General features: G+C 55.1%; 1 protein-coding gene across 9 annotated transcripts in view; it reads left to right on the forward strand.

The window, feature by feature from the left end:
* DAB2IP (DAB2 interacting protein) overlaps positions 1 to 26,625 on the forward strand; it is a 212,314-nt gene that overhangs the window by 121,683 nt on the left and 64,006 nt on the right. For 7 of the 9 annotated variants that reach the window (XM_027556166.1, XM_027556164.1, XM_027556175.1 and 4 more), the window contains one exon: positions 2,072 to 2,217. The exons of 1 other annotated variant lie outside the window; for it this stretch is intronic. In XM_027556166.1, the coding sequence (XP_027411967.1) occupies positions 2,072 to 2,217 (146 nt within the window). Of the gene's footprint in view, positions 1 to 1,536; positions 1,609 to 2,071; positions 2,218 to 26,625 lie in introns of those variants that run through there. One more of the 9 variants, XM_027556176.1, reaches the window with a different exon arrangement.

Consider the following 26,625-nt stretch of genomic DNA (forward strand, 5'->3'; position numbering starts at 1 on the left):
CAGGTACTTCCCCCTCCTCTGACACCTGGCAAGAGGCCAAGGTTGGGAGAGGCAAGAGCTTATTTGGAGGTGCAAGTCCCTGCTTTGTTGCTGTGTCTCCCAGAAAGCATGCTGTTCCCCTGGCCTGCCACCATTTGTGATACGTCTGCATCATGCCTTGTACTGTCTGTGGGTCACCCCTCTGGAAGAGGGTCCCTCACCCTCTAGTTGTTGACTGCAGGTGATTAGAGTACCTTGATGGGTAATACCAGACTGTAGAGGTGAGAGGCATTTGGACACCACTACCTGGGAAGGCCTAAATAAGATGGCATTTCAGCTGCGCCTTGAAGGATACGCAGAATTTTGACATGTGGCTACAGGAACTGGTCTTCTATGAACGGGAGAGATTGAGAAGGAGGGGAAAGTAGGGGCAGAAAGATCAGAAAAGGGTAAGCTTGAAGAAAGTGGGCAGAGGAGGGGGGTCCCATGGACATTAGGCAGGCCTGGAAGCTGTGTGTCCTTGGGTGAGTCGTTTCACCTCTCTGAGCAAGGTTTCTTCATTTGCAGAAAGGGATGTTACTCTGTCATTTCTCTTTGTGTGTGTGACCTGAGATGATGTGTGTAATCAACATTTGTCCTCATCACATCTAGGGTGCTAGGGTCAGGGAGATGGCCAGACCCAGCAAGGGCGTGGCCGACAGTAAATGTCCAACTCTCTCTCCAAACCAGAGAGAGCTGCCAAGCCTACCCTTTATTGTGTGATGGATGAAATGTGGTGTTCAGATTGTGTACAACGTTAACTTCTAAATGAGTTAATATCCCATTCCCTCTGTTCTTATATCACCTGGAAGTGAGGCTGGGGTAGGTGAGTCCCCAAAATCCCTACTGGACAACCTGACTCACAGGGAATCCCTCTTCCTTCAGTTTTCCCCTCCCTCCCTGCCTGAAGGTGCCAAGTCCAGAACACCCCAGGCTGTGGCCACTTCAGCCCCCAATCTACCCCATCACCTCTAAAGGGAACGCTGGTTCAACCTGCTGTACTGCTTGCTGTCTCCTCCCTGTCTCTATTAGACCTGGAGCTCTGGGGCTGGGCTCAGCTTAGGCTCAGGTCTCAGAGTCCAGCGCAGCCTGGTAGATGGATGAATGGCTACATGAGGAGCCCGGCTGAGATCTGCCATACTCCTCCCAGGAGCTGAACCACCCACCCCCACCCCCCACTGCCCTGAGTCACGAATGGGCTAAGCAGCAGTCCCTCTAGAGAAGGTCCAGCCTCCCCCGAGAGGTGGCTCCAAATCTTGAAACCCGCAGTGTGGATACTCAGCAAACCCTTCAGCTCCTCCCTGAGCTAGATACTAGGTCACCCTGTCCCTAGGGGGGTTGCCCCTGCTGGGGTACAATGGTTCCAGGCAAAGGGGCCCCGAGGACCTGTGACAGTCACCTGCGAAAGGAAAGACGCCCGGGTTGGGGTCCAGGTGACCAGGAGCTGCGCTGGCCGGCTGTTCCCCAGAGGACCCGACGCCTGCTCGTGGAGAGCCTTAGTTTCCCCCATCTGTACCAACAAGACTTAGAAGATTCACCTCTACCGGTGGAGGCAATCCCGGACCGGGACGGGGGCGTGGCCTCCTCCAGGTGGGTGGGGGGTGTGACCTCGTTACTCTTAAGAGGTGAGGGGGCTGCGGCCGCCGAGGGCCCCCCTAGGACCCCGCCCCTCTGCAGCCCCGCCCCCTCGGCCCCGGGGGCTCCCCCCGCCCCCGCGCCCCGGGGGGCTCGGGCATCCTCGGTCGCGGCCGGTGCGGCTCGGCTCGGCGTCGCCATGGCAACAGCGGCTTAGGGGGCGGGGGCGACGTGGCTGGCTGGCTGGCGGACGGGCGGGTGGCGCGGGGTGGGCTGGGCCGCGCTGCGCGGGCCGGGCCGTCGGCGCTCGGTCGGCAGGCGGGCGGCGCGGGCCGCGAGCTGCAGGGGCCGAGGCCGAGCCCGCGCCCGCCCTCGGCCGCGCGGCCGCCCGAGCCAGGGCGCGGGTCCCGCGCGGGTCCCGGACCCGCCGCCGCGCTAACCCCGCCTCCCCTTCCCCCTCTTGTCGCCCCGCGCGCAGGGCTTCCTCAGCCGCCGCCTCAAGGGCTCCATCAAGCGCACCAAGAGCCAGCCCAAGCTGGACCGCAACCACAGCTTCCGCCACATCCTGCCGGGGTTCCGCAGCGCCGCCGCCGCCGCCGCCGCCTCCGCCGCGGACAATGAGAGGTGAGCCCGCCGCCGGCCCGGCCTCCGCGCGCCGCCGCCCCGGGATGCGCCCGGGAGGGCGCGGGGACAAAGCGAGAGCCGGGACGGGGGCGCGCCGAAAGCGCGAGGGCTCCCCACGCCGCCCTCTGGCAACTTGTGGGGCCATCTCGGACCGGGGAGGAGCGACGGGAGGTCCCATCTCTCTTCCCCCGGGTGGGTGAGGACGAGGTGCCCGAGCCTCGGGTCGAGGCCGGGAGGGAAGTGCCTTCCCCGAGAAGTCCTGCCTCGCCTCGCCGTGGTGGGCATTGTTTCCCGGGCGGTGCAGTGCCCGGCGCTGGGGGCTGAAGTGGCACCTCCACCCCAGGATCCATCTCCCTGCCTCTGGAGCCCTTGAGTGTCCGATACAAAAGGCATTTCGGCTGGGTTTTACGGAGACCCAGCGGTGAGGAAAAGGGTGAACATCTGGAGGGGAGGAGCAGGGGGCTGGGTCGCTTAGGGGACACATCTGCTCTAAGTAGGGCGCGTGCTCCGCTGGGGGCTGGGGCGAGCGAGCGGGCAGTGCCCGAGGCCAAGGAAGAAGGGCCTCATCCTTTCCAGCCCCGGGCAGCTGCTCCCTCTCTCACCTCTCCACTCCCAGGGGTGTCTCCAATTCCCCGTTTCCTTTTCCCGGGCCAGACTGGAGCAGGTGTGGAAATTCCAAGGGGAGGTGGCTTGTGGGGCAGAGGAGAGAGAGGAGATGGTTCAGGCTGCCAGGAGTCACTGGCTAGAGCAGGCTTCAGCTCGCAAGGGCAAGCCATCCTGTCCGCGTGCAGGGGCACTGGGCGGACACAGCCTCTCCTTTCAGGGCCCAGGTTCCCCTCCTTGAGCATGCCAGCCCTGGCACCTTCCTGCTTGGGCACAGACATGGTGATGGATTCTAGTGCCAGTTAGAACGTGTCCCTGCTCGGCTAAGTGGAGGTGAAGGAATGGGCAGGCACCAAGGAGCCTTTTCAGCATTCAGCCTTGTGTCTCAGGCCCCTGGCATCTGCTTCCCTTCATAGGGTTGTGCCCCTGTGTATGATTGGCAAGTTGGCACTCCCTGTAGGGGAGGCACAGGTAGAATGAAAATGTCTCTCCCCTCCTCCTTAGTTCCAGCAGGCAGAGGAGTACAAGTTATAGCCCAACTCCTGCCCAAGGTTGACTGACTGTTTAACTGACCCCTAGCATCTTCCCAAAGAGTACCCCTTCCACCCTCCAGGAGAATTACTAGATCTTTAATTTTCACCCACCGGGAGCTGCTCTCTCTAATGCATCCTAACTGCTGCCTGCGGCTGGTTTCCTTCCCCACGCTGCCAACCCCAGTCCGAGGCAGGACCCTCAGCCTTTCTCTGATGGCCATAGTGCCCCAGGGGACCAGGCGTGTCCTGGCAGGAAGATTTAGCCAGGCCAGAGCTCGGTGCTGGGTGCAGCCACTGCGTCTTTGAAAACCTCGATTCCCATCTTTGTTATTGTCTGGGCGGCAGGCCACCCGGTTTGCTGCCTTCCTCCCTCTGACTGGCCCCTGCCTTCTCCGGCTTTCTCCCTCGGGAACATGCCCTTCGCTGCACTTTCCTGGGTGGTGGTCAGGACCCTCTGCACCCGCATGCGAGACCTTGTGTACGTACCTAGTTTTGTGTGCTTGTGTTGGTGGTCCGGGGAGCAGGAGAGATGGCAGGCGGTCCAGCCTCTGAGTGTGTCTGCCCTCCGGGAGCAGACAGCGTGCATGCTGTGTTTACCTCCCTCCAGCGGGCAGCCCGCACTGAGATGCTGCCGAGCAATCCGCTGGCAACCCCGGGCGGAGGTCGGGACGTGGTCGAGATGACCTGGAGCAGGTCCTGCCCAGCTTGACTTCAGGTCAGCTTTGCCACAGGCCGGAGGGGTGCGGAGTGGGGGCCGTGGTGGGGAGTAAAACTGTGAGTCTGTTTCTAGCGCCAGTGGTGAACGGTAGCTGGAGCAGAAGGTCACTGGTGGCGGTGTGGGATTGTCTTATTAATTTTCTATAAACAAAATCTGGCTTGGAGGCTTCTCTGGCACAGGAAGGGAGCCCAGATTTCCACGGACAGGCAGAGAGATGGAATTTGAAATCCTTCTACCCAGCCTTGGAGCTGAAATAGGCTCTGCTTAGACTGGGATCTCCTGATTTGCTGCCTTGCTTAGAAATAGATTGATCGCTGCCGCTGGGATGGACGGGCAGGTATGACTCTGGGGCAGTCCCTGGAGGCGTCCTGTTTGGAGTTGAGTGAGTAAAACCAGCTCTGGCGACCCCACCCCACCCCCCAAGCTCATGGTCAAACCTGGGTGAGTGCAGAGACGCCTCCCTGCCCCCCCACTCTGACGTGGTGTGGTGCTGCTGAGGCTGGGTGGACAGATCAGCTGCCTTCCGACTTGGCCCAGCAGTGAGGAGGGGGTTGAATCCTGGCTCCATGGGACCCCGCCAAGCTGCCATGCCTCTCCCTGGGAAGGGGGTAAGTGCAGAGAGAGCAGCCTGCATGAAGGGATGGGCATGGGAAGCGAGGGGGGGCCTCTAAGGTGACCAATGTGAGCTGGTTCCTGTGGCCTCCTCATATGGAGAAGGAACACCAGGCACTGGGGGGCGGCCGCCTGGGTTCTGACACTGGGTGAATCTGTCTGCTCTATGGCTGCTGCCGAAGCGGCTTTGTCGCACGCTTTCTGCCATGCTCCGCAAACTGCTGTGTTGGGAAGGTTATTTTTTGCGCCGGGATCCTCTCATCTGGAGGTTGGGAACCAGTTGGTTCTGTTCTGGGATCTTTCGGCTCCCTGGGAACAGGAGTCTGGTCCAGGTGTGGAGGCGGCGGGGAAAGGGATGTTGTCTGATTATGAGCCTGGAGTCAAGCCAGCCAGGGCTGGGGAGGGGGCACAGCTGAGCTCTGGGAGGTCCGAGGGCCATAGATTTGAGCCTTTATACTTATTTCCCTGAAAACAGCCTGGGGAGGTTCCCAGCTGGTCTCCAAGATCACTGGGCCCCTCAACATTCATTTCTTCTTTGGAGGTTCTGGAGATAAGCACCAAGGACAGGTAATCGTTCCCCGTGGATAATAGAAATGAATGCCGCTCCGAGGCGTCCCAGGTGAAAGGTGTGCTGGCAAAAGCTTTTTTTTTTTTTTTGCAGACTGGAAATTTTCCTGCCTCATTTACAAGACAGTTTTAATGTTGGTAAAAGCGATCTTGGATGTGGTGTTTCTGCCCTCCCAGAAGATAATTTCAAACTCACTCATTTATTTATTAATGTTCCTAAGTAGCTGGGAGGGTCAGCTGGCAATACAGTGCCTTCCTCATTTTTTTCCCTCCGCGGTATTTTCTCTGGGTGATGCTGGCCCTCCACACAGGTGGGCAACCCAGGTGCCGGTACCCAAGGCTGATCACGTGGGGAGCAAGGGCCTGACCACCCCTTCCAGGGAGTATGTGTGTTGCTGGGAGTTCCCACACCTGAAAGTTACTAAGGTAGGATTCCGGGCAGTGTAAGACTAAGGGAGGGAGATAATTTGGAGGTAGGGATGAGGGCTTTCAGGGACCCACCACTGGCCCTGAGTAGGCAGAAATCAGTTCTGTCCCTTTGGGTGAGGCATTTCTTGGAGCAGGGAGAAGGAGCTTGGTGAGGAACTGGAGAAAATGGAAGAGGGGATCTGTTTTCTGTTGACAGTAGATGCAAGCTGGGCTGGGCACCCAGGCCTGGGTGTTCTTGACTCTCTCCCTCCCCTGCTGTAGACAGCGAGTGCCTGGTCCTTCTCCGCCTTCTCTTGGGTGATCTCAAGATGATCGTGCATTTCAGTGTCTGGGAGTAATGGGAAGTACGTGATCTTTGGATTTAAAGCCAGGCAGTTCCTGGGGCAAGTCACCTTAACTGTTCTGAGCCTCAGTTTGCCCATCAGCAAAATGGGTCTGATGATAATCACGTCGTTGGAAACATTAATATTAATATATTCATCGTGCACTTAATAGAAAATGTCCTGTTCAGTGCTGTTTCCTTGGCAACTAACACTGGGTTTTGCACATTTCTTAAATGTTTCTAAAATTTTATTAAATAAGTTATAACACATGAAAGCGGTTAGACAGCCGTGTTGTAGGTTTTCAGTAAGTGGAAGTTAATATTTGGAGGGAAAAGTCAGTCCGTCTTGGTAAGCCTCCGTTGTCTTCTCTGCAGTGTGGGAATAATAACGTGCAATCACGTTATTATTATTCAAGAGATGGAACTAGATGCTACTGTCCCTTGAAAGGTGAAGAGGGCTGTGTGGAGGATCACAGCTACTTTGAACACAAAAAATAGCCTAGTAGAAAGACCCTGGGACTTGTCTGCACCCGAGAAAGCAAACCTGTTCTATATGTGTTTTAAAAATCGATTTTTGATGTTTGGACCATACTTCTTTTTAGTAATCTAGGCGTTTATGTTATGTCTAGTTTTTCTTTATTAAAAATGGTGCTGGTATTTAATCCTTAAATATGCATCATTTGTCTCCATCTGTGATTGTTTCCATGAGATAAAGTCTTAGAATTACTAGGTCAAAAAATAAGAGCAGTTTCAGGCTTTTGATAAGTATGCTTCCCATCGAGAGCCTGTAGTAATTTACACTCCCCCAAAGATTTTTGAGGGTGCCCACCTGTTTCTTCGCGCCTTTGAAACATTGGGTGTCATCGGTAACACGATCTTTGTCGTTTGTGTAGGCAGAAGAGTGGCATTTCTTTGTTATTTGCGTTTCTTGCTGGTTAGTCACTGAACATTGTTTTCCTGGGTTTAATGGCCAGTAGTGCTGTGCTGCTGCTTTAAAGTCTTGTCTGTTCCTGTCCTTTGCCTTCTGAATGTTCTGACAAGCCCTTTGCAAGAGTCTTCCTTGCCCTGTTTGGCCTTCCTTGGTTCCTTCACCACCATCCATGTAGGTGGATCTTTGTTAAATGGGCCTCTGCCTTCCAAGTGGTATGGCAGGGAATTCATTAATGACCTGCAAGGAGTGCTCCCCAGCTCCCCCTCCCCTGCTCTGCTCTCCATAAGGGAACCAGATTTAATTCTTAATCCGATAATTATCGTAAGGAAGCCTGGCACTTACACAGCACTTTGAGAGGTCTGTTGCTGTGCAGTGCCGGTAAGCAGTGCAGGGGTTGTTAGATTCAGGGAAACTGAGGCACGTGGGCAAAGGCATGGTGGTGGGACCGTCCCAGAAGCCTGGCCTTGCGTCCAGGTCCCAGCCCCCCTGCAGCGTGGTACTCGGAGCCCCATGGGCACCTTTGGGGCAGGGCTGACTGGAGCCTTGCCAAGGAGCACGTGATTCTAGGCTTCGTCTCTAGAGGGAGGGGGAGCCACAGAACATGACCCGGACGTGGAAAAGAACCAATTTATTTCTGCTTTCTCGTTTTTATCACCCTCCTTTTAGATCTGCAGCTCCCTCGTGTGTATCTTCCAGAGATCCGAGCTGGGCAATATTTTTAGGAACGGCGGAAATTAGCTAGTAAGGATGTGATCAGCCCCAAGCTGGGGTTTTAAAGGCTAGAGAAGCCTTTTCCTGTACAGGTGGCTGTAGGCATGTACACATGCCTTTGACATGCACACGAGTGCACGTCTTTATATGTCTTACAAGTATGCATCTGCCCTCATGAAGGTGTGTATATGTGAACATCCTTGTACGTGTTTGTAGCTCTGAAATGATGAATCGCATGTAAAGCATTTGGAACAGTGCCTGGCACTTGATGTTGGGTTGGACCACATGAAGTGTTTCTGTAGGTCGATTATGGACATGGTTCATTCTAAGCGCTCAAGGAGTTCTGGCTACTGTTCTTACTGTGTCTGTTTTCTCATGTGTATGTGTCTGCCGGCATGTACATCTACATGCCTCCTGTTTTACAGTGTGTGTGGTGTGTTCTGTCTTGAGCTCTCACATGTGGGTATCTGTGTGCAGGTGTGCAGTTGCTGTCTGGGCGTGTGGCCGCTGAGCCAGCCAGTTTTGTGAACAAAACTGCCTGCCTTCCTGGGGAAAATCTCCCACGACTCAGCACCTCCCCAGGTCGTCAGGAGACCCCTCGTGCCCATAGGTGCCAGCAGAGCCCAGCCCTGGATGCCAGGCCTGGGAGGTACTGCAGGGCCTTGCCCATTCTCCTAGAAAAACCCTGTCTATTTCCAGGTCCCAGGTCTGAGGATATGCAAATCGACTCTTTAATGGAATTCCTTTGCAAAATATTACTCGAACCAGAAAGTTAATTACCAGGCTCTAATTAATGGCTATTTTAGAGGGCCACAGAAGAGAACTGGAGATCACAGGAAGACCAAAAAGGCAAGAAGGAAAACATCCAGCTCCCACGGCTGGCATGGTGACCTCTCCCCAGGCGGCCGGGCCTGCTTAGCTGCTTGCCAGCCAGGCCTCCTGGGAGATCGGCCACGGTGAGTGGAAAAAGGGCTTCTTGCGTGAAGAACCTCACATGCTGGGTCTTCTGGCCGCTGGTCTATCAGCCTACAAGGAGTGACTTGGGCTGCATTCCCGGCCTGGAGGTGGGGTGTGCAAATGGCGGAGGAGAGCCCGACCAGATTGGGGTGAGGCTGTACCACACCCATCCCCACCCTCTGAAGCCCCCAAAGCAGCCAGGCAACATATCCACAGCCTGGGCTATGGACGGGGCAGTCACCAGCCACTCTACATGGAAACTGACCCTTAGTTAGTTAGTTAGTTAGTTAGAACAACTAACCCCTGAGTCAGAAGGAATCTCCATCCTTTGTGGGCCTTTGCGGGTAGGAGCCTGTGGGTGGATGCACAGCGTCTCACACATACCAGGGCACAGTCCTGCCTGCAGGCCACGCCACATGCCCCCACCCTGGGCATACATAGTAAGAACCTCCCTTTGTCACCCCACTTCCTTCCTGCTGCCACTTGAACCTGGAGAGCCTCAGGCCAGGCTGGAGCCAACGAGTGCAGGGTCACAGGAGCCTGGCTTCTGGCCTGCCCCGCTAACTCACTCAGCGCAGTCTACCTTGGAATAGTCTGTTTCCCCAACTCATCTCTCCGGATGGGCTGGCAGGGCAGAAATTGACCCAGATGAAGGTTGGGTTTGCACTTTTCCCCACATCAGGCACTCGGAGGGGTGAGTTACTCTTTGTCATGATGATTCCCCCCTCTCTTGTCCAGTAGGCAAACCCCCATGGGGGTCCCGTCTAGCTCTGGCCACCTCCCAGTTCACCCTGGGACCGTCACCTGCCTCCAGCCCTGACCTTTCTTCCAGCCTCAGGCCCTTGTTTGCAAAGCCTGGTTGTAAGAGAGTGCTACGGGCAGAGATATAGATGCCAGCCTGGCAGCACAGGCTGTAATTTGATGCAACATTGTCGTAGGGAGTTTTCATACCGAGGGCAGTGAATGAGTGCAGCGTCTCCCTGTGCCCACTGACTAAGGGGAAGTTAATTTCATGCTCTGTCTTGTTGACGTTCGTAATCAAAGCTTCGTGTTGCAGCTGCAGACTGTTAGCACGTGAAGGATGTGTGCACCTCAGCAATTACTGTTTCCGGCGGGGGAGGAGATTAATAGGTTGTTAACAGCCCCACCCCTCTGCTCCTATTACCTTTCTTTCCCCCTTTCCCCCTTCCCCAGATTTCATCAGGAAACTCTATCCCAGCATCAGCTCTGATAAAATCCCACTCTTGTCTTGGAAACTGAGGGCCTGGCCCCTGAGCCGGACTGACCACCCCACCCTAGGAAGATACCCAATAAAATGTAGATTCTTGGGCCCCCACCCTGGACCTTCTGAATTAGACTCTTTGGCCTAATTGTGTTTCCCCAAGGTGTGAGAACCTCTGTCCAAAGTTTGTGCCTTTTGCCGAGGACAGGGCTCTGTCCAAGCAACTTGCTTCGGCTTTGCTATATTCTTATTGATTCCTCATGGTAAGAGTGTTTTGTGTTTCTCTTTTCACTGAAACTCCAAGAGGGGAATGTTCCTGGCCCAAAGTCACATACTGGGGGGCCCCAAGCCAGGCGATCCACTTCCTGGTTGAGACCTAGAATCCTCCCATGAGCATGCTGTGCCCTTTTTTATTAGGTTTGTGATGTTTTTTGAAATTACCTTCCCCCTTTGATAGGAGTCCTTCCTGTGCTTGCCCAGGGCTCCCTGCTGTAAAAAGCACTTTCACCCTGTGCTCCAGGTCTCCAAAGGGCACTTGGAGCAGTTAGGGCATTTATGACTATGGTCTGCTTTCTACAGGTGAGGCTCAAAGAGGTATAGGGAATCCGAGCTGGAGCTGGGATGTGTCTCCTAACTCCAGGTCCAGTGCTTGGCCCACCCGAGCCACTGAGGCTCTCTGCTCTTGCCAACTTCCCTGTTATAAGTGGTTCAGAGAGGTGTACTCGGTCCTCTCTGGAATTACCAGGATCAAGTGAATAAGGTGATTCAAGCCCAGGCCCATTGGGTCAGAGCCCGTAGGATAGGACTAGCTAATTTAGGGCTGGACCAGGTGTCCTTGGCCCCACCTGGGAGTGGAGCTCTCTAAGGACAGCCTGGAGAGGCTCAGGGATGAGAGTGGCGGTCTGTGCAAAGGCCCTGAAGGGGCCAGGCGGGCAGCGTAAGCTGTATCCCCAGCTGGGGAGGCCAGAGGCCTGCTGAGGTTGGGGAGAAGGCTGGGGGGTGAGGCAGAGGAATCTGAGCCTGGAGGGTGTGGAGCTGGAATGTGAACCCACGACTGCCTTACAGCCCCATGCCCTGTACTGCCAGCTGCCGGGGAGGTCAGCAGGTGTTGGCTGGTCCAAGGCCAGCTCCACCCACTGCTTCTCTTTGAACCTCAGTTTCCCCATCTCAACAAAGCAAAACAAAGACTAATATCTCAGTGCCTGGGACTCTGATATTCCTGGAGGGAGGGCGCCCAGCACAGGGGAGCGTCTTGTTTTTCCTGGGCTTTGCTACACTGCCTTCGGGTCGTGAAGTCCCTGGAGGTGGTGTGGAGCTAGGGGGGCCAGGATGCCTTTCATCTCGGCACTCTTCATGGCAAGCTTCTCTGCTGAGTGTTACAGTTTCACCACCACCCACTGCCCTGCATGGCCACCTGCTTGATGGGCCAGGCTCCATGCCCTGTGCCTTTCCTGTGATTTCTCATGTCATCTTTACACCAGCACTCTGAACGATATTGCTTGTCCTCATTTTTCAGAAAAGAAGATTGAGGCCCAGAGAGACTGAGCCACTTGTCCAAGTCACACAGCTCATGGGTAGGATCCAAACCCAGGCAGTCAGGCTCTATTATCAAAGGCCCCTCCATCCACCACTGTTCTCACGGTGTCTGTTTTCCAAACGGCCTGCTCAGTCGCTAACGTCACTAACCTGCCTGCCCCTCGTGGAGCGTCTGCCGCGTGCCAGGCGCTGTGTGTTGTCTGTAGGTCATCTCTAATCCTCTTCACTCCCCTCGTTCATTCTCCACCCCCAAGTTACAGGCGCTGAAACTGGCCTCAGAGGGGTAAAATAACTTATTAGGGCTTACCTCATGATGGATTTAGGATCTAGGTCTCTGGACTCAAAGCCAGGATCCTCTCCAGTGTAGTAGCTGACATGATGGACAGATCCCGTGGGCTAGGCCTGCTCTCAGCACTTCACAGAGAGGGACTCACTCCAACCTCATGACAGCCCACGTGCTGCTACTGATTATTGTTATCCCTGGTTTACAACCAGGAAGCATGGCCTGTCCAGCCGGAATGGCAGAGCTAAGATCCTAACCTAAGAAGCCTGGCTCCCAAGTCTGTGCTCTTCACTACTGCACAGGCCTGCCCCTTCCTATTTTACAGACGAGGAAACTGAAGCTCCAGCAGGTAAAGGCACTTGCCCCGATCAGACTGCAGGTGGGTGGCAGAGATGGGGTCTGTACTTAGATGTTTCCAGAGTTTTACTGGCTCCCATGGGCTTTCTTGGTGGCTCAGCAATAAAGAATCCACCTGCAGTGCAGGAGACACAGGAGACATGGGTTCTATCCCTGAGTCGGGAAGATCCCCTGGAGGAGGAAATGGCAACCCATTCTAGTATTCTTGCCTAGAGAAGCTCATGAACAGAGGAGCCTGGCAGGCTACAGTCCATGGGGTTGCAAAGAGTCGGACACGACTGAAGCGACTGAACACGCACACACATACATGGGAGAGTGTCCTGGGCCACCCCAGGCTCTGCAGGAGGCTACTATGGGTGCTGAAGTTCTGGAAGAGTGGAGGAGTGTGGCAGTGCAGGCGGGCCTTCCTACTGGTCTCTGTGGGTGGGGTCCCCATGGTGTGAGGCTAGGGCTGGCTCAGGGACCATACCCCCATTTGCAGTTGCTCAGTGATTATAAGTGTCTTTCTTCATGGGCACCCCCAGCAGTCTGGGCCCCCACACCTCTTTTGCTCTTGGCAGAGTGAGTGAGCACAGCTGCATTTGGGTCTGTTGATTGATGATCTTGGGTGAGGTGGGGGGGTGACAGAGGTCTTGGGTGGGCTCACTGGCCTTGCATAGCCCACCACCCCCCTACCCCAACCCCCACACTTCCCCAGATCAGCATGATCACTCTCCTCACTGCCCAGGAGGATGAGAGAAAGCTGTGATGCTGGTGGGCAGGGCCTCCCAGTCCAGGCTTTGATCTGCTCATGTGGGAAGACGGGTGCGTCTGGCACCGAGACCTCTGGCTGGATGGGCTGAGGGGGCTGCTATAGTCATGCAGCCAGGTTCCCAGCCCACCCAGCCATCTGTGGACCTGAGATGGCACTGGGCACCTGCACAACTGCCTGACCTCAGGGCGGGGACAGAGCCGGGGTGGTGACAGCTGGGCCATGGGCGGGGGCTCTGCCGAAAGCCCCACCAGCGCGCGCTCGGTGGTCATGTCTAGCTCCTCTGTGCACGTGAAGTTCACGTTTATTGATGATGATTGTTTATGAGGCTGCTGCTGCTGCATCGCTTCAGTCGTATCCGACGCTGTGCGACCCCATGGACTGCAGCCTACCAGGCTTCTCCGTCCATGGGATTCTCCAGGCAAGAACACTGGAGTGGGTTACCGTTTCCTTCTCCAATGCATGAAAGTGAAAGTGAAGTTGCTCAGTCGTGTCCGACTCTTAGTGACCCCATGGACTGCAGCCTACCAGGCTCCTCCATCCATGGGATTTTCCAGGCAACAGTACTGGAGTGGGGTGCCATTGCCTTCTCCCCTAGTGAAAACCTATTCCACAAATTTCAGAGTCAAGGGATGTTGAACCTGGCGGGGAATTCTGTGAGCAATCCATCCAGAGTTCATCAGACTCAGCTCCTGGTTCCTGGGGGTGAGACTAGAGGTTCCCCTCCAAAGGTGCCGTGGGCATCCTCACTCTAGGCCCTGAGAAGTCCTGCAGGAAAGAAACTGGTTTCATCTTTTTTAATCCGAGGTTTCCTGTCCCCCACCCCCACCCCGGGAGCAGTAGTATTCTGCAGAACCTTCTTGGGTAAACACTAATTTGAGGTGTTACCTCTCCTTAGAAGCGTGGTTTTTAAGAGGAGACTTTGGAAGTATTCCATGCCTTGAGGACCTGTGGGAGCAAGCCTTGAATGCTGGCCTTGCTGGCCTGGCAGCAGCTTTGGGGATATATTATTTTTTTGGAAAAAGGCACCCCCAGGTCTTCAGAGTCAACTACTAGCTCTTCTGAGTGTGTGGTTGGGTCTAGCTCTGTTCAGAGCCCTCTGTGGGCCCAGAAGGGTGAGGGGTTTATTCCCCCTTTCCTGGGCTGGGTGACTCCCTTCTTGTACCCAGCTGCTTGGGCTCTGGGCACCCCCTCCCCCCTGGACTCCTGCAGAAGACAGCAGTCGGGCAGAGGCTGCCCACTGATTTGCATAATTGCACCGTCCCTGAATAATTAATAAAGCTCTGTCCTTGCTGGGAGCAAAGTCTGTGCCATTATGGATGGGTTTGCCATGGATGGGTTTGTCTGAGCTCTTCCAGGGAGCCAGTGGTTCCCGGACTCATCAGCCGATGCTGGCATGGAGCCCCCCCAGGGAGAGGAGAGGGCACTGGGGTGGAGGGGTGTATCCACGCGGCAGCATCGTGGGCGGGACCGGTCCTGCCTGCTGCCTTCTTCTAGGATCCACACCTGGGGCCTGGACACACAGGCGATTTGAGGTTCTGTTTCACCCACTTCCTGTGGTCCCATAGACTCTTCTACTCGGAAATGGTCAACTGTCGTGGAGCCTGAGCCCTGCTTCCAGGTAGCCTGGAGGAGGCCCTTGCTGACCCAGCGCATGAGGGTAGGGATGGTGAGTTTTCAGGCAAGAGCAGGGAAGGAGGCATTTCTGCTTGAGGCTTGCTCCTTCCTGAGTCCCTCCAAGTTTCTGGGCTTGTTAAGTCCAGAAAAAGCCTGGGAGTGACTCCTTCTGGACATGTCTAAGTCCTCTTTTTACGTTGTCTCACTGAAGTGAGTGTTCCCTCTGGTCATATGGGTTTGTCTCCCTGTCATGCTGGAAAGGGAGGTTGAGGGCTGGGTCTCCCCCTGACTTGTCACTGATGCTGGGGAAGGTCCTATAGTCTGTCCAATCAGGGTTGTACTTGAGAGTACATTGTACTTGAAGGTTGTATTTGAAAGGCCTTGTTTTCTTCCCTACGTCCCCTATCCATTATTCAGAGCACCCACAGGAACATTTCTCAAACTGGGTTCTGTGGAACCCTACATCCTCGCAGATGTAAATGGGCATTTGTGATGAGGGAATTCAGTAGTCTAAACAGGTAGAGGAGCATCCAATGAACCAAAGCAAGTAAATTGTTTCAGTGCTTGACTGCTGGGAGCCTTTCCTCTGCCATTGTGCATCTGGGTACACAGGAGGGGAAACAGGATGCTTTGCTTCCCATATTCATAGGCTATCCAGGGTCTGCTTGCTCATCACCAGTAATGGGGAGATGCCATCCCCTTGGCGAGCAATGCCAAGTCTTGGAAACCTTCCCTTTTGTTAAGCTTAGCTGGCCAGCATTTAGGTAGCACTTTATCATTTACTGCATGGGGCTCATACCCGCTAGGCAGATGTCAGGGCAGGCATTATTCCTTTTACAGATAAGGAAACTGAGGCTCAGAGAAGGTCATTCGTTATTCCACCCAAAGCCACGTAGAAAGTAGCAGAGCTGGTACTTAAACCCAAGTCTGCCAGCTGGATCTTCAGCTCTTTCCCTTAGCCACCAAGAAGCCATTTGCTCCCAGGGTAAAGATCAGTGTGACTGGTGGCTTTGGTCCCTAGGACCTTGGGGATCTGTTACCCCTACAGCCCCTGTCCCAGCTTGCCTCGAGGGAGTTTCTGGAATTTGGAGGTAGGAGAAGTGTTAAACTCTGGTTTGATGGGATCCCAGCTGTGGGGCCTGGTTTGGGAGCCATATGAAGATATGGCTCATCACAGATGCCCAGTTCATCAAACCGTCCCTGGCTCTCACCCTTCAACTTTTTGTTTTTACAGGTGGGCCACGTTTGAGGTGCCCCACTAGCTGGTAGGGCCCTTGTCTTGGGCCGGAGATGGTGGTCAGGGGGTAGAAGAGGAGGAAGGTGGGGGGGGTCCTGCCACTGTGTCTTTCCTTGGGCCTTTCTGAGAGCTACTAGCCAGGCCTGGTGGATGGCCAGGGGAAGTTTGGGGTGGGGACCTGTTTACATCAGGCTGGCTTGGAGGCTGCGCTGAGGCAGAGGTGTACAGCCTTAGGACTTAGACCAAGTGTTTCATGTCTCAGGAGTCTCCTTGGGTCAACAGTGCCACATGCCCCAAATCCCATGGAGAGCAAGCCACACAAGGGCGCCCTGATGGACAGAATTTTGCCCTGCCAACACCTCAACCTAGGTCTGGATCTGGCACCCTAACTTCCTGTGTGATCTGGGACAAGTCATCTAATCTCTGAACCTCCGTTTCCTCATCTTTAAAATGGGTGTGATGATGGTGCCTGCCTCCCAGGGTTCTGTCCCTGGGACAGAACACAGGGTCATGTATGTCCCCTGATAACTTCATCATATCATCTCATGTGCACTCAGTCTCACACGTGTGCGCACAACCGTGGTTTTGAGCTTCCCCTGGAGACCTCGGAATCCTGTCAGCAGATCCAGCCCCACTCTCCTCACGTCCAGCCCATCATGTAGGAGGAGGCAGCCCGAGACAGGCCTAGAGAGCCGTCGCGCGGACACTTCTCCCACTTAGAAAATCAATATTCTGTGGTCTGCCTAATTGCTCTGTTGCTGCTAAATGAGTCATTATGGAGGGAAAATAGCAAATGCATTGTGAAATTAATGGGAAAAAATAGTTGGCAAATGACTTGCTTTGCTTTTGAAACTCCAAGAAGGTGTTACTACGAGAAATCTGGAGAGCCACGTGGGGCCAAGTCCTGGGAAGCAGCCTCTGGTGGATGGCCAGGGGCAGTTTGGGGTGGGGACCTGTTTACAGCAGGTAGCCTCTGGGGTTGTGAGGCTCCAGAGGTGTCAGACAGCCTGAGAGGGCCCGTGCAGGGCAGGGCGCTGACTGGGGTATCACGGGTTGGAAGCGGGGGTGCCTGAGTGGTCAAGTCTGGAGCCAGGGCGGAACACAGAGCTCCAAAGGCCTGTTGCTGGATATCCTTCAGTTAGGGCTCCCTGTGGGCCAGACCTGTCCTGCAGGTCAGTGTGTGATTGCTGTGAAGGCCTGTGTCCTGAAGGCACTGGGAGCCCTGGAGGACTTGATCTGTTGGGGTGGTGAGGGTGGTGTCCCCAAGGAAGAGAGGGGTGGGCTGAGCTCGCAGTGAAGAGCCTTTGCAGGTGGAAGAGCTTGTGCAGACCTGTGGGTCTGGGAGCAAGGGGTAAGAGAAGGCCTCATAGCATTCCTAGAAAATGCACATTTTCTTCTTTTATATGTGAGGAATCGGAAGCCGAGGATGGCTAAGAGACTTTAAGAGACCTGCACGAGGTCCTAGAACCTTTAAATGGCCAAGTTTGGACTTGAACCTGAAAAGAAAGAAAGTGTTAAGTCATGCAGTGTGTCCAACCCTTTTGAGACCCCATGGACTGTGTAGCCCGCCAGGTTCCTCTGTCCATGGAATTCTCCAGGCATAATACTGGAGTGAGTAGCCATTCTCTTCTCCAGGGGATCTTCCCGACCCAGGGATCAAACCTGGGTCTCCTGCCTTGTAGGCAGATTCTTTACCATCTGAAGCACCAGGGACTTGAACTGAGGCCTAGGTAACTGTCCATTATGGTGGGTGCCCACCTAACTTCAGGCACCTGGCTTAGGCACTTGCTGCTCTGCAGCCAGCATCAGGGACCCACCCCTGCAGGGCAGGGCTCTGCAGAGGACCCTCCTGAGCTGAGGAGGTACAGAACTCCAGAGGAGTTGGGGGGCCCTACCAGCCCCAATCCAGGCCTCTCTGTCATTACTGGGCTTTGCTTTCTCTTAATGGCAACATGACGTGGGTAATTTTCTTATGATCAAAATACCAAGACCACTAATGGCTCCTCTTTGAAAAAAGATCTCTGTAAGCAACACATTTCTCCCCCATGAATTGAGTTGATTTATTCCCTGCCATTAATCTCAGCTGGCCTGATCTCATTGGGTGGGGCCTACCAGCTGCCTGCAGGTTGACCAGAGGCATGGTCAGCTGAAGGTGCCGTGAGACTGTGGGCCCCAGTCCCACAGGAAGTAGCCACAGCAGATAGGAGAGACCATGCATGCCTTGTGGGCACTGGGAAGGGGGCCTTGGAAGGCATCAGAGATCACTTTGTGAGCAGCTCTGGGATTTTCCCATCCCTGGCAGGGACCCGTGCCTCTGGGGGATGTTGGCGGTCAGGTGCTCGGTTATTGGGCTACAGAATAGCCCTGGGGCCGGAGATGCCACTGGCTGCTCCAGCTTGGGGAGCCAGGTGGGCAGCTGAGACCCCGACAGGCAGGAAACCTGCCCCGGGTGCTCTGCTCCAGCTGTTGGCCGAGAGTCATTTCAGCCCAAACTCAGCTCGGATTGGCACTTCCCTTCCCCTCATCCAAATATGAACTGCAGCCTCGCTGGTGAGAGGCTGAGTGTTTATTTGGTCTGGTTGAAGAGCCCCAGCCAGGGCCCTTTGTCCTGCTCAGATTCCACTTCCAAAAGAAGTCAGCTGAGTTCTTCTGCTAAACAGCAGGGCGTCTCCTGTGGGGTTCCAGGCAGGCCGGGGGCTGACCCTGAAGATATAAAGGGAGTCCAACTGTGACTGTGCTGCCCGTGGCAGGGGGACACCAGTGGCTCCCTGGAGTTGGTGCCTCTAGGTCTGCTTTCTGGTCTTGCTCCTGCTTCTCAGGGAGCTGGTCCCTCCCTCAGAGAGAAAGGCAGACCAGACCAGTGCGAGGGCTCTGACCCTGGGTACCAAATCTCAGGTCTCCTCATAGACAGTCCCTATCCCTCCATGAAGGCAGACTTGGACCAGTCTGGGCCAGGCAGATGTGAAGCAGAAGAAGCCAGGTCAAAGCTTGTCCCATACTTTTTATTCTGCCTGGGCCATGAATGGATTCCAGACCTTAGATCCCTCGATCTCTGCCCGAGCTTGGGCAACGTGGACATCTGCCTTGTTTGCATCTGCTCTGTTAATTTGCAGGAAGATGGTGGGCTGATCTCAGGAGGCTCCATAGCTTCCTACATGGTCTTTGGACAACTTGCTGGTACCCAGGGAATCAGCAGGCAGCCTGGTAATTCGTCACCATTTCCAGTTGGCCATCCTTGCTGCTGTTGTTATTGTTCAGTCACCAAGTCTGTCCAACTCTCTGAGATCCCGTGGACTGCAGCACACCAGGCCTCCCTGTCCCTCACCATCTCCCGGAGTTTGCCCAAGTTCATGTCCATTGAATGGGTGATGCCGTCCAACCATCTCATCCTCTGTTGCCTCCTTCTCTTTCTGCCTTCAGTCATTCCCAGCATCAGGGCTTTACCATCTGAGCAACCAGGGAAGCATCCTTGCTGTCTCTACCTCCTAAGCCCGAGTGGCCACTTAGCCAGCTGGGTTCCTTCAGTAAATCTCTGCAGCTACTAATGATTAGTGATGGCTGGGACTCTGTCTCTTTTGCTCTTAGTGATTACCTGGAAGTGAGTTTCAGTGAAGGCAAGACTCATACCGTGCCCCGCCCCCAGGCATACACGTTTCAACCATCTCTCCTCTCAGAAGGACAGCCCCATGGCCTCTCGTGTTCAGTTTAGTCACTCAGTCGTATCTGACTCTTTGTGACTCCATGGACTGTGGCACACCAGGCTTCCCTGTCCATCACCAACTCCCAGAGCTTACTCAAACCCATGTCCATCGAGTCTGGCATCCCCGTCTCCTCCTGCCTTCAGTCTTTCTCTGCATCAGGGTCTTTTCCAATGAGTCAGTTCTTCGAATCAGGTAGCCAAAGTATTGGAGTATCAGCTTCAGTGTCAGTCTTTCCAATGAATATTTCCTTTAGGATTGACTGGTTTGATTTCCTTGCAGTCCAAGGGACTCTCAAGAGTCTTTTCCAACACCACAGTTCAAAAGCATTAATTCTTGGGCACTCAGCTTTCTTTATTGTCGAACTCTCACATCCATACATGACTACTGGAAAAACCATCACTTTGACTAGATGGACTTTTGTCGGTAAAGTAATGTCTCTGCTTTTTAATATGCTGTCTAGGTTGGTCATAGCTGTTCTTCCAAGGAGCAAGTGTCTTTTGATTTGATGGCTGCAGTCACCATCTGCAGTGATTTTGGAGCCCAAGAAAATAAAGTCGGTCACTGATTCCATTGTTCCCCCATCTATTTGCCATGAAGTGATGGAACTGGATGCCATGATCTTTGTTTTCTGAATGTTGAGTTTTAAGCCAACTTTTTCACTCTCCTCTTTCACTTTCATCAAGAGGCTCTTTAGTTCCTCACTTTCTGCCATAGGGGTGGTGTCATCTGCATATCTGAGGTTATTGACATTTCTCCCAGTGATCTTGATTCCAGCTTGTGCTTCATCCAGCCCAGCATTTTGCACGATATACTCTGCACATAAGCTAAATAAGCAGGGTGACAATATACAGCCTTGACGTACTCCTTTCCTGATTTGGAACCAGTCTGTTGTTCCATGTCCATTTCTAACTGTTGCTTCTTGATCTGCATACAGATTTTTCGGGAGGCAGGTCAGGTGGTCTGGTATTCCTGTCTCTTTAAGAATGTTCCACAGTTTGTTGTGATCCACACAGTCAAAGGCTTTGACATAGTCAGTAAAGCAGAAGTAGATATTTTTCTGGAACTCTCTTGCTTTTTCAATGATCCAGCAGATGTTGGCAATTTGATCTCTGGGTTCCTCTGCCTTTTCTAAATCCAGCTTGAACATCTGGAAGTTCATGGTTCATGTACTGTTGAAGCCTGGCTTGGAGAATTCTGAGCATTACTTGGCTAGCATGTGAGATGAGTGCAATTGTGTGATAGTTTGAACATTCTTTGAGCCCCTGCTTTGTCGTTCTGTCCTGGAAAGTGCACCCTGGGTCCTCTCCAGGTGATGCCTGTGTTCCCATGGCAGGAACTGCCATCTTTCTCACTGACTTGGGGACCAGGGTCTTCCACTGAGTGGTGGCACTCAGGGACAGACAGGATTCTGGCCCCCAAGAGGCCACTTGTGAAGGGCTGGTTTGCTGAGCTTGCCTGACTGTCAGAGCAGGTGCAGACACCTTGGCCATGCCCTGTGGGCTTTTTATCAGTGGTCACTTTGGAAGCCACTCATCCCCGTGGTGGAAACACATTTCTGAATGAGAGGAAACGCTGCATCCACGTGGTGCAGTCGTACAGAAAGCCATTTAATGGGCTGGCTTGTCGCTGCCCCCGCACATCGCAGTGCTGCCCGGGGGCTCCTGTGAGTCTGCCATGGGTAAATTCACTGAGTTTCACGCGTGTGTTTGTCACATGTCAGTCACCCACCCGAGCGTGCTTTAGCGTGGCCTACGTCCTGCTTCCCAGCACACTGGGCTCATAGAACTGCCCGGCACCTTGCCTCTCCAGGCTTGGTCCTCTCCCTGAGCAGTTATTCTTGACCCGGAGGGGTGTGCTAAATGCTGCGAGAAGCCTGGGGAGCCTCCAGGCAGGAGAGCAGCCTCCCCTAGCTGCTCTCCGCTCAGCTCTAACCCCTCCATCACCTTCTTTCTCCCCCCTCAAACCCCCCAATCCAGGCCCCTGGGTCCCCTGCTGCTGCAGGGCTCTCAGTGGAGGGGCAGGGACCCCTTAGTGGTGAGTAACCTCCTGGATTGGCCTGGGTTGTTGAAACTCCTGCCGCAGAAGCCTCAAGCCCCCAGCCCCGTCCCTGTTTGGGATCGTTGTGACAAGGGGCTGGTCTCCATCCCATGAGGCAGGCGTGCCCACACTTTCTGTCCAGATGGCTTTTCCTGCCAAGGTTTCAGAAGAGCCAGGCACCGAATGGGCAGGGGGAGGGGGGCTAGCCTAGCCTAGCCGGTGGCCCAGGAGAGAGCAACTGGTTCTAAACCACCCTGCCTGGGAAGGCAGACTCTCTGGGCTGCCCTGGCAACAGCTCGGAGCCAGCCTGTCGGTGTGGCCGCTGACAGCCGCAGCTCCTGACTGGCTGCGGCGCCCTGCTCCTCCCCTGCTCCACGCTCGCTCACTCTCAGCAGCTCCTGCATCCTTCCTTGAAGCAGATGGTGCAAAGGAGGTGCGTGGCTGGGGGTCCTTGGACTCTGTGTGGCTTGCACGCTCCCACGCGTGGGTGGGTCACCCTCAAGGGATTTCACCAACACCACTGGCCTGGGTTGGGTGCCATTCATTCAAGAGCAGGCTGCAGGGAAAACAAAGCCTGACTCTGAAATCTTCACAAGCAAGACTCTCGGGAGTGCCCAGCCTCCCTGCGTCTCCCTCCCCGGAGCCTCTGTGCCCTGGTCACCCCTGTTTACTCAGACACGGCAGGCGGATGCCTCGGATTGCATCCTGGCTCCACCGCCCCACAGTGCTGTGACTTTGGGAAACTTGCTTAACTCTGAAATGGAGACACTAGCCATGCCTGTCTCGAAGGTGGTCAAGAGGAGTAAATGAGGCTTGTAGCTAAATGCTTAGCTGAGCACCCTGAGACGTGCCCAGCATCACCAAAACATGTTCACTGTCACTGTGTCAAGGTGTCTGTCTCAACGTTGTTCCCTCGCTCTGGAATCCTCTCTTCCCCCAGCTCTTCCTACTTTGATCCTACCTGTCTTTCAAGCCCTGCCTCCTTCTGCTTGAAGCCGGTGCTGAGCCCCCTCGCCCAATCCCAGGTGAACCTCCCTTTGCTCCCTATTTTCTGTGCTTCATTTTTGGGTCTGCTCCCCTGGTGACAAGTAGGGTCTCTTGAGGGCGCTGCCTGGGGTCTTTTGAACTGTACTTGTCCTGCTCTCCGGAGTGGAACAAGGCTGGATCTGGGTCTAGCTCCTTCCCAGCCTTCCACGACCTTGGGGTGAACCTGGAGACGCTCTCCCCACCCCCAAATAGAGCCTTGCAGGGCTTAGACTGAGGGGGTCTTGAGATCCCTTCACAGGTAGGAAAGCCGTGGCCATGAGTGAGAAGGGGGCTACCCAGGGGCACCAAGGAGTCCAGAGGCACAGCACCCCCTGCCCTGCACTTCTCTGCTCGGGGCATGGGCAGGAGTTGGAATCAGGGAGGGCTTCACTGAAGTGGCAGGAGCTGAGGGTTGAAAGAGGATGAGTTCATCAGATGGCAAAAGAGGGGAGAAGAGCAAGAAGGCAGCGGGCATCCTTGAGTGAGCTCGGGGCGGGAACTTTCATGTCCTCTTGGGACCTGAGGCTGCTTTGGGAGGCAGGAAAGGGCTCAGAGCTTCAGGGGAGTGGGGAGTCGTTCAGAGGAGCAGAAGCAGCAGGTGAGGAGAGGAGACACAGGTGAGCTGGGTGGGAGCTGGGCTCCGGGTGTGGGTGTGGGTGTGTGTGTGTGTGTGTGTGTGTGTGTTGGGGGGCAGATTATGCGGAGGATGGGTGTCAGCTGAGCACTCCCTCCGTGCCGGGTGCTTTGGGACCTGAGAGATGGGAAACCAGGTGCCCAGATGTTTGGTGAACTTGACCCAGGTCACACGGGCTGGTGAGGGGCACAGCCAAACGGGGGACCCCAGGAGCTGTGACTCTCCAGGCTCCGGTGAATACCACCCTTTGGGGATGGGGCAGCATTACCTCTGGGGGTGGGGCCCATGCGTCTGTATTCTTTAAACCACTCCCCTAGCTGGTGTTGGGGCCACAGAAAGAGTGTGGCCTTAAAAAGCATTGCACAGAGGCTGGCCAGTGTATGTACTGTGTGACTGTTAGTTCCTGGCACACATGTCCGGGTGTACCTGCACAGACGTGGGTTGCTCGCCACACCTGGCAGCTCTGTCTTTAAGCTCAGCTGTCGGGAAATGGGTAGCACGCCATTTCCTACAGCTGGGTGGCCCTGATTCTGGTCTCCACTGCCAGGCAGCCAAGAGGTGGGGGTCTTGTAAGACATGGGTCTCTCACCCCACCTCAGGGAGCCCAGGCCCCCCACAGTGGATCTCATAGCATCCCAATCCTTACTTCTGGGCAGTTTTTCATGGTATGACAGTTGTCTGCAAGCCCCACTGAAAGGCAGACCCTTTGTTCTGGGCCCGGGTACCTTGCAAGCATGGGTACGTGGGCTTCTCCGGTGGCTCAGTGATAAAGAATCTGCCTACAGTGCAGGAGATGCGGGTTCGATCCCTGGGTAGGAAAGACCCCCCAGCCCGCAAAGAAGGAAATAGCTGCCTGCTCCAGTATTCTTGCCTGGGAAATCCCATGGACCAAGGAGCCTGGCGGCCTGTAGTCCATGGGGTTGCAAAGAGTCAGACACGACTGAGTGACTGAGCACAGCAGCACCTTGCAAGCAACCTTGGACAGCGAGGGGCCCACTAAACGTTTAGCCCACAGACGATACATTGATTAGCCCACAGACGATACATTGAGCACCTACTGTGTGCTGGGCGCTGTGCCAGGTGCTGGAATAGTTAAATTCACAACCGCACTCCGTGACTCACAAGCTCCCCCGGGTCCCATTAGGAGAGCGATCGTTTTGGAGCAGGTGTTTATCTCCCCATTTTCCAAATGAGGAAACTGAAACTCCGAGAGAGGAAGCAGGTAGCCTGAGGTTGGCCAAGCCCCTTCTCCTGGTGGGTGCCCCTTCCCGGGCTGGGAGTACACGCTAGGGGCTGTCAGCTGCTGCCCTCCCATCGGCCCTTACTGAGCATAGTGCTGTGGACCAGAGAGGGTACTCCCAAGTTGGCAGGGAAGCCAGGCCCACAGGGACGCTGTTTCCCAGGAAGCAGGGCCCCAGGGGTGCGACCAACACCTGGCTGTCTGTCAGTGATCCCCTCTCGCCCTCCCCTGCCCAGAATTAGGGCCATCCTCTGCCACCCACTAAGGACCTGGCCGTTGGGGACAGTGACTGTGTCGGGGTGAAGTCAGAGGCAGGAGAACAAAGAGAACCCTTGCAGCCAATGTGACTCTGACCTTGAAAACCCAGAAAAAGGGAAGAGCTGGCTATGGGCTTCAAAGGGGGGCAGGCCTCCTGCAGGTGGGAATGGAGGAAGCCTTGGCTTTGTTAGTTCTTGCTGCCGAATCTCTCCTTCTCAGTTTAATAAAAGTCCTGGGGATCGTTGTTTGTGGGCCGGCTTGGAATCCCGCCACTTTGATTGAAGGCAGGAGATGCCAGGAGCTCTATCTACTCTCACCTTGGCTGGACTCCAGAAGACATGGCTTCCAAAGCAAAGATGAGACATTGGTGAACGTCTCGTCACAGCCCTAGTGTCCCCTCTGGGGGTGTGCCCAGCTGTGTGAGAGGGACGCAGGACGGAGGAGCATCGTCCCTTCCCAGCTTGCGGTCCTGCAGGGAGGCAGACAGCACTCGGGTCTGGGCCCGGCCAGGCTGAAGCTGTGTGTCTCTTTATAATTCCACACGTGATAAGTGAGTCCTTACCGTGCGCCAGGTGTGTCCCTGGGCTGTGTGGTGGGCCCTGCCCCGTCCTGCTGGCCGCCACACAGGACCCCCTGGCTGAGGCAAGCGCAGATGTGGTGGACACTGGCAGTCTGGAGGGTGGGTGTCCTGCTAAGGGACAGCAGCCCCCGCCCCATGGCACTGGGCCTTTGGACTCACAAGTCAGAAATCTCTAGTGGGCTTGGGTGACATTTTGAAATTTCACATCTTTCAGTGTTGGTAATGGATTCGAAACTTAAAAATGTCAAACACCGTGTGGGCTAAACAAACATGAGTGTGGACCAAATGTAGCCCGTGGTTTTTAGTTAGCGAGCTTTATCCTAAAGGCTGGACAAAACCCAGACGGGCAGTGGGGAAGTGGGCACAGCGTCAGGGTCGGGGAGCCACCTGGCAGGGGCGTGGCCGCGGGAAACCTGCAGGACCATTGGGACTGAAGCGGGGGGAGGGGTGGGGGGACTGCAGCGGCAGACAGATGGGGCCACGCCTGTTTGTGGAAGCGGGGCGTGCCTCGCTGATGGTCCCAGTCCTGTGCAGCAGGTCTGACCCAGGCTGCCCTGAGCCTGCTCAGCTGTGTCCCTGGCCCCAGGCCAGGTGCTCCTGCCCACCCTGTCACAGTGCATGAGAGGCTTTGGGGAGAGAAGAGTGCAGGCAGAAAAGGCCGTAAGTCTTTCAGAGGAAGCCCCAGACGCAGGGTGTCTCAGAGGTGTGACTGCACGGCTCTGGGGTCTGTCCCTCTGCCTGTGTGCCTGTGACACTGTCCACCCCCCTGTCCTTTGCACTTGCTCTCCTGCCAGCTCTGCAGCTCCTCGGGCTCTATAAACCTCTAGAAGCGGGCTCTCCCCGCCCCCCTCACCCCCCACAGGGATCCTGCATTCTTCTGAGGGTTTGAACTGTTCTGGCCAAAGCCTTGTCTGGGTTTCTTCCTGTTCAGACCTAACTTTTGTTTCTCCACCCTGTCTGCCACTCCCTTCATATCCTTTTTTTTTTTTTTAAAAAGACGTTTTATTTATTTTTAAAAGATTTATTTATTTATGGGCTGTGCTGGGTCTCTGTTGCTGTGCGGGCTTCTCACTGTGGTGGCTTCTCTTGTTTCGGAGCACAGGCTCTCGGGTGTGTGGGCTTCAGTAGTTGTGGGCCCCGGGTCCTAGAGCACAGGCTTAGTTGTGGCGCGTGGGCTTAGTTGCTCTGCGACATGTGAGATCTTCCTGGCCCAGAGATCGGACCCGTGTCTCCGGCATCGGCAGGCAGACGCTTCACCACTGAGCCACCCAGGAGGCCCTGTATCCACGTGTGAGTTTTTTTTTTTTTCTAACTGCTCCCCAGCAGTTTGTCCAGCAGACTCTCATGGGCATCCACCATGCACAGGACCCTGGACCAGAGACAAAAGGGTCAGAGAAGCCCAGTGTGGCCAGGGGTGGAGGGAGGAGCCAGAGAGGGACAGCGCAGGCTCCACCCCCAGGGCCTGTGCCAAGGACAGTCAGGCAGCAGATTGGGACGAGGGGAGCTGACTCTCCGGGGAGGTGGCTCCGTGATCCCCACGTGGGTG

This window comes from Bos indicus x Bos taurus, chromosome 11 (genome assembly GCF_003369695.1).
Source record: "Bos indicus x Bos taurus breed Angus x Brahman F1 hybrid chromosome 11, Bos_hybrid_MaternalHap_v2.0, whole genome shotgun sequence".
NCBI lineage: Eukaryota > Metazoa > Chordata > Mammalia > Artiodactyla > Bovidae > Bos > Bos indicus x Bos taurus.